General features: G+C 35.2%; 1 protein-coding gene across 1 annotated transcript in view; it reads left to right on the top strand.

The window, feature by feature from the left end:
• The window catches only part of LOC113829827 (ras-related protein Rab-27A), a 15,386-nt gene extending 10,473 nt beyond the window's left edge, over nucleotides 1-4,913 (top strand). The window contains exons 5-6 of the mRNA XM_070132589.1: nucleotides 925-1,037; nucleotides 2,815-4,913. Of these exons, the coding sequence (XP_069988690.1) occupies nucleotides 925-1,037; nucleotides 2,815-3,013 (312 nt within the window). The 3' untranslated portion in view covers nucleotides 3,014-4,913. The remainder of the gene's footprint in view (nucleotides 1-924; nucleotides 1,038-2,814) is intronic.
• The last annotated feature ends 2,587 nt before the right edge of the window (nucleotides 4,914-7,500 follow it).

Below are 7,500 nucleotides of genomic sequence, written 5' to 3'. Positions count from 1 at the left end.
ATCATTTTCCCTTTCATTTATTTGTTCTTAAACAGGTACATGGCCTCTGCTTGTGACTCATAATGGACATAGTAAACAAGAAAAGAGAATAGAAACCACACATTGCTATCTGAAGACCACATATATCAATTTCATACTTTAAAAAGTTATGGAAAGGATAATAAAACATGCATCAAGGAGCTATAAGCTGAAATAATTATATGCTGACATATGAAAACACATAGGTAATCCATCATGTCTTTTGAAGTGACTGATTTCCATTCCTGTCAGTCTCAACAAGTGTCACAGTGAATTCTGTTTGTAGGCTAGTGTATGTGGATATAAAAATGTTTTAAATTCCAAGCATTAAAGATGTTGAAACTAGATATCTCCTCACAGTAAAAATGGGATCAATGTCATGAAACCTGTATTGCTTTGATTTCTATGCAGGTAATTTTCATTATAAATATTTAGATACATTTTTTATATCAGTTAATTTTGGTTGTTTGCATGTGCATTAGGAATTTAGCACTTTTTGATAGATAATTGAATATTCCTTTAAAAAGTGAAAGAATAGTTAGGACACGTTAGGAGAGTATCAATTATTATTACATATCCTGCCTTGAATCTTTCTACAGTTATATTCTTACCTCCTAATGTGATGTGGGATTATGTCAAAAAAGGGGGATGGGGTTCAGTTCAATAATTTTTTGAAAGATGTGTAGGATTGAACTCATTATGTTTGCACCAATTTTTGAATCTTGCTCAGATTGAATTTTATCCAGGCTCTGGACTTGATTATAGTATGCTTTCACATCCATAAGCCTTAGAAGTTTATTAGTACTTGTAGGGAACAAAAACTCACCCTGCTGGCCTAGTTGACAATCATGTTTTAAATTATTTGCTTTGTTATAAGAGATGTCTATCTCTATATCATAATTTCAGACCCATGCATACTGTGACAATCCTGACATAATCCTGTGTGGAAACAAAGTGGATTTGGCAGATCAAAGAATGATTTCTGAACAGCGGGCCAGAGATGTTGCGGAGAAGTTTGGGTAAGGAGCTTTTATCAGTGTTCTTTAGTCAATCTAGGTTTACCCCTTGGATTGAGATGCTTCATGGCCCGCATGTAGTAAAAATACAGGTGATTCATAATTGACTCATAATGCCTTGAGCGACCTTCATTTTGCGCTGTTACTGCCTCTTTTTCTACATAAATGTTTTTAGTTTTTTTGCCCTTTTCCAATGTCCATTTGGATTTGCTTTATCCAGATGGTAATAGACTGTTTTCCTTTCACAGTCTCCATATCATTCCTCTAGATATGATATCATCCCTCTAGTCATTTTTTTTCTTTTTTTAATATTCAATTTTCTGCAATATAAACTGCACCACTGGTCGTGGTGGCCAGGAAAAGGATTTCAAAAAGCCAAATGAGTCTTTTCACTCTCCAATAGCTTTGTGCTCTTGTGGCGAGTCTTTATGTTGTGATGGTCACATCATCTGGATCAAATGGGTTAATATAGTGCAGGCAAAAAAAGGCAATAAAATGTGCCCACACACATCTATTTTGGGAAAATATCTATACTTTTACCAAAAGGAGCACTTCTTCAAGTTTGGAAGAATTGAATCTGTTCTTTGTATTCACATAATTTTATTCCTTGTTTATAGTTAATTCCTTTTACTTTATCACTGAAAATTACATCTGTTTTCTATAGCCAGGGATGAAAAGCATTATTTTCAAATTTGGTTTTTAATAGCTGTAATCTTTGTTTTATGGTGATATGATTATTTTTGATGCCTATAACTTCTTCTCTTTTTTTTTAAATATGAGTGATGTAACATTGTTTTTTATTTAAGTTTATGTGCATTTTGAACATGTCTCATACTGCCCTCCTCCCTACTCCCTCCTTTGCTGCACTTAACTGGAGGCATTGCCCACCTACTATGTACATTTTTGCTCTTATGACATTGACATTAAAACTGGTTCCCAAAAGAATGTCTTGTATTGATGAAGACAACAAGAAGAGAGTGCAAAAGCGTCCCACTTGATGCCAAACATTATGTTATAAAGTGCACAGATCGTCAATGTCACCCAGGCATTCAGATTGCCGTATTAATTAATACAAAAAATCCAAGTGTACAAGAAGATCAAGACAACAATTAGTCTGGATTCCCCAACTGGTATGCTCTACATCAGTTATTCTTGTAGCACTATAATTTAAAAGATGAGAAAATGCAGGGTACATGTATTAAACACCAGAAACACTGCAATGCTGCGACAAATTATGAAAGCACTTAATGGGAAAGAAAATGATAATGAGCATAAAGAACTGACTGGAAAGCAGCTTGTCGAGCTCTTCTGCAATGTGTAAGCACCATATAACGGGAAAATAAGTTTGAAAGTTCTGTGTGATGTGAGAGAATGTTTTCCCTGCCATGAAGAACTATACAAGGAGAATAAGGATAAGAAGCAGCAAACACACCACATTGGATATCTTTTTTCTCAAAGGGAGTGGATGAGGGCGGGTGAGGGATATCCTCCCCATCCTCTCAGCTCAGCATCTCCTTGAGCAGCCACTCTTGCCCCCATCCACTTCCACTTACTAAACATTTCTCTAGCACTTAAGACTGATACATCTGTCTTGTATTGTTATTATTATTTTTTTCTACCAAATTATTATAGTTTCTTAATTTTTAAGATTCATAAAGTCTGGGTGGGAGGATGGGAAAGACAGATTATTTTTCTTTAGTTATTTCTTATAGGAATAGTTGTATTATGTAATGTAAGGTTATACTGTGTTGTTTGTCAGATCTTTATTTTACTTTTACAGCCTCCAGTACATTGAAACCTCAGCTGCTTCTGGCCAAAATGTAGAAACTGCTGTAATCCACCTTCTTGATGCTGTGATGAAGAGAATGGAATTAGCAGTTGATTCAAGTCGTCTTCCAGGCAGAAGGGGCCGTGCCAGAACATTGCAGCAGCAGGAGGATGATGAAGTGGAAGAGACAGAGGGTCGCTGTTCATGTTAGATGATGGCAAGATCACCCCAAATTTTAGATGTACCTTTGACAGTCTATACTAGTCATTTCCAAAATAGAATATGTAGGCTTTTAGAAAGGAATTTTTGTAAAGATACAGCTTTATTACTTTTAAAATGTTTGCTCATCTTTAGAAAAAGAAATGAAAAGGGCCAGCTTATCCCTGCATGGGACTATAAGCAGAATACGACCTGGAGCGTATCCATTAGACACAGCTAAGACTTTTGACTATTGTATTTGAATGTGCAGCCGCAATGTAAAACTGTCTGTCAAGACCCTATTTAGAAACAGTTGGGGCAGATAGTTATATATCTCAGAGTCAGTTGTCATAAAATGACATTTTTGTATGCTTACCACAGACAAATATTATTGAAAAAATGTTAAGCACTCTCGGGAATACCCTGGTAGCCATGAAGGCTGTAAGGTGCCATGTAGTTCACTTATACCTTGAACCGAGCCAGCGTATACATATATCTGAATACATATAAAGATATATGCATGTATATGATTGCTTGTATATATGTATACAGTAGATCCTTCTATGATATACGCTTAAGTAACATGTATAGGACCAGTGCAGAACCTATAGTGTAACACATTAATCTGTATTGTGGTAAGGTCATATCCTGACACAGGCTGATGGATAACATATTACAAAGTCAAATCTTATGCCATATTATACCATTCAAGCAGTCACAGTGACTATTAGCACAAATCTACTTCCTGTGACTGCCATATGTTGAATGGCACAAAAATTGGATTTCCTTTTCTCTGAGCTTTGAGTTGTATGACCAATTAAATCTTGATTAAAGTACTTAGATCAAAAGAAGTTGACATCAAATTTACATTTAAAATAGCTACTAACTTGTTCACAATAGGCAGCATGTATTCTTTGTGTGAAGCACAGAGCTCATATGCCAGGTGACAAATGTCTTTGTCACTTGTTTGTACCTCTTTGTGAAGTACAGTTTTCTAAAGAAAGGTTAATCTCTCTTTCTAGTCTCTTTTATTGAAAGATTGTATATTCCACAACCAGTTTCATTAGACAGCAGTGAAAACATGTCTACTGTACATCTCATTTTCATTTGAGCAGCTGATTATGCATGGTGTAGGTACATTGTTCATTATGGCATGGGCAAAAGCTGTCATCATGGGTTTTAACAGAAAATATCTATTTAAATTAAAAGATTTTGACACAAACATCAACTGACCATGATGATGATTAAATCTTTCAACCAGGTAGAGAGAAGTACACAAAAAAGGATAATGTTAATAATATTAATACATTCCCAGCATCTTGGTCTACGTAAAGGGACAATCTTTGTACACTGGGAGCAGGATGAAGCTGACTCATAGTAAACTGTAAACATGGCTATTCCATGTTTACAGTTTACTATGAGTGTCAGAATGTCAGAAATGCATGCCATCTCTAGAGGTATAATGAGAAGCTTCGCAGAAGTGCCCTTTCAGAGTTCGCCCTTTATAATGGAAACACTTTGAACATGTAGAGCAGAAATGGAGGATGCCAGTCTGTATTACCATATTATAAGAGGATCTACTGTGTGTGTGTGTGTGTGTGTGTGTGTGTGTGTGTGTGTGTGTGTGTGTGTGTGTGTGTGTGTGTGTGTGTGTGTGTGTGTGTGTGTGTGTGTGTATGTGTGAATACAGAATTATGAACAAGTGGGGGGTAAATGGGGTAACTACCCCTGAGGCTTCATAAAACTTATTCCTTTTATATATTATTTTACAGGATATTTGACTGAAATGACAAAACAGTTATATTTGTAGAGTACTAGTGATCAGAATAATGAAATTTCCATTTTAATTTTTTCATCATTGTATCATCTGTGTAAAAGGTTAACTCCTTTGTTCAAATAAATAAGTGGCTCAATTTAATGGATTTTCTTTATTAGTTGTTTATGTTAAGGCAATGAAGATATTAATATCAATATAAGAAATCCGGGCAGACATCCCCACGGCTGTAATTCCAGACAAGCATCCCTTAAATTCTGCATTGTGCACAGCATACATGTTTGGTGATAGCCAGATCATACAGGTAAAAGAAAAGAAGCTTGTACCACTTGGCAGTGCTGCATATGGAAAGTATTTCTGATGGAGCAGATTCCTTGGATCCATACCAAACTTGCTTTACTAATTGAGGAGCTCTGTCAATGCCAGTGAAGACTCAAAAGGCCAGTTTGCATACTGTGATAGTTCACATGACCAAAACCTCTCTGCATCTTCAGGCCTTTCACCATGGATAGGAGAATTATTCCAATTGTCACTGGAATATGTACTCCTTACCAACAATACTTGCCAGTTTTATAGGTTTTGAGGATGGTAGTCATGAAATTTTGTGCAATGTTTTGGTTTATATGTTGTCAAAATGCTGACCAGATATGCTGATTAAATTGATCATACGACACCAAAGAGTAAGCAAATCATCAAGGATTGTTCACTTCTGGTTATCACTTTTGAAAGCCCTTCTAATGTCCACACCGAAAACCCGTCTGGGTATTGTCAATGCCTAATTCTGATTATCAGATTTGCGATTACAGTACTTTCATGTGCATAAAACAGGGATATAATACATAATTTCTGGTAAATGAATATTTGTTTTGGTGAGTATACATGACATTACTTGAATTATTTTGCATATAGATGTACAGCAACTGCCATAGCTCATTTTACTTGCCTTTTATTTAATGTTTCTGTTCCCTTATAACCCCATTTGTACTGATATTGTATTTCAAAGGTATGATTTAGTAGTTGAAGGATTGATTAAGAACTTTTTTGAAATAATCTTTCTATGATTTTGCATTTTCACTTATCTGGCTAACTCTTGGTCCCAGAGGTACTAGATTAATAAAAGTCAATCTAAAGACACACACACACACACACACACACACACACACACACACACACACACACACACACACACACACACACACACACACACACACACATACACACACACACATACACACATACACATACACACACACACACACACACACACACACACACACACACACACACACACACACACACACACACACACACACACACACACACACACACACACACACACACACACACACAAACCATACATACACACAAGCATGCCCACTAAAAAAAATAAAAAAATATATTGATTTATGTTTAAAGTGCCAATAACTTTCTACCAACCTAAAAGATAATGACACCAATCAAACACACTTTCAGTATCTGGGCTTCAGACTGAGGCTAGAGGTTGTATTATTATTCTTTTTATTCCTTTTCATCTCTCTCTCTTCTTCTTCATCTTCTTCTTCTTCGTCTTTTTGAGCTGTAAGTTTTCTACCATTCTTCACTTATATGGAAAACATTGAACTTCAGTTACATAGACACCTATGTTTTTTTATAGTTATGTGAAGATTCATATCTTTAATTGAAATTTCCTTTGAATCATTTGTAAATTTCTTTACTATATGTATGTACTAAATTTATAGAAATGTGCTTGCTTCTTGTTGTTTCTTCTGTTGTTCTCCTTCCATTCCTTGTTGTTTAAAAGCTTATTCATGTTTTGATAATGTTTAAATTTATATGTTCATAAAGGCCTTTCTTTCTCTATTTATAGGGTTGTAATCACAATCATCAAAATAGCCTGTTGATTATCTTGTGATTTGCACAGATAACTTGTGTACGTCACTTATCATGTGTGTGTATCTGTGTGTGTGTGTGCACATGTGCTTGTGATATTGCCTTAAAACCATGTAATAGATGCAATAGAGTTGAGGTTTATAGATCCACTTCTTTGGATATCCATTTTTTGTCACTGAAATGGTAATTGTCTATTATATCTGATGGTATGAAATAGGTTTTGGCACTCATGTAGCACCTAATATTTATGGGTAAGTCTACAGGAGAAATTGCTAGCTCAGCCAGGCGTTGTGCTACAAAAGCAGGTTTGCCCGCTAACCAATCCTAGCCAATCAGTAACCACAACAGGCTACTCCATCCAGCAACAAACATGCTCACAAACCTTTTCAGCTTACTCCTGTAATTCTTACCCTTATTTAATTTTCACTGAGTTGGTATCATGATTGCAATTACATATAACATCCTCATTACCACTACTAGATACATTACTAGCCATATTTATAGATACATCCTTTGTTGAAACATGAATATATGTCAGAGTTAAGCCATCTTCAAGGAAACAAAAAAAAATATATTAATCTTACCAATAATTTTATTTGGGCCTGCTTGCCTCAGCATTCTGTGTGCCTCAATTTTATAAGAAGTCATTAGCAAAATAGCCTGCATTCGATAGTTATATGTATTGTGAATATTTTCTAATAATTCATTTTGTACAGTAGGTTTGAAGTATATTTAGCAGATTTATTTTTAATAAATTATATTTTGATAATTTAGATCTTTGGGGCGATGCTAGTGAACATAAATGTACAATAAATGGATATTTCCTTGAAAAAAAT

The sequence above is a fragment of the Penaeus vannamei genome, chromosome 18 (genome assembly GCF_042767895.1).
Source record: "Penaeus vannamei isolate JL-2024 chromosome 18, ASM4276789v1, whole genome shotgun sequence".
NCBI lineage: Eukaryota > Metazoa > Arthropoda > Malacostraca > Decapoda > Penaeidae > Penaeus > Penaeus vannamei.
Note: the sequence above shows the minus strand (reverse complement) of the source record. Positions and strands in the feature narration are given on the sequence as shown.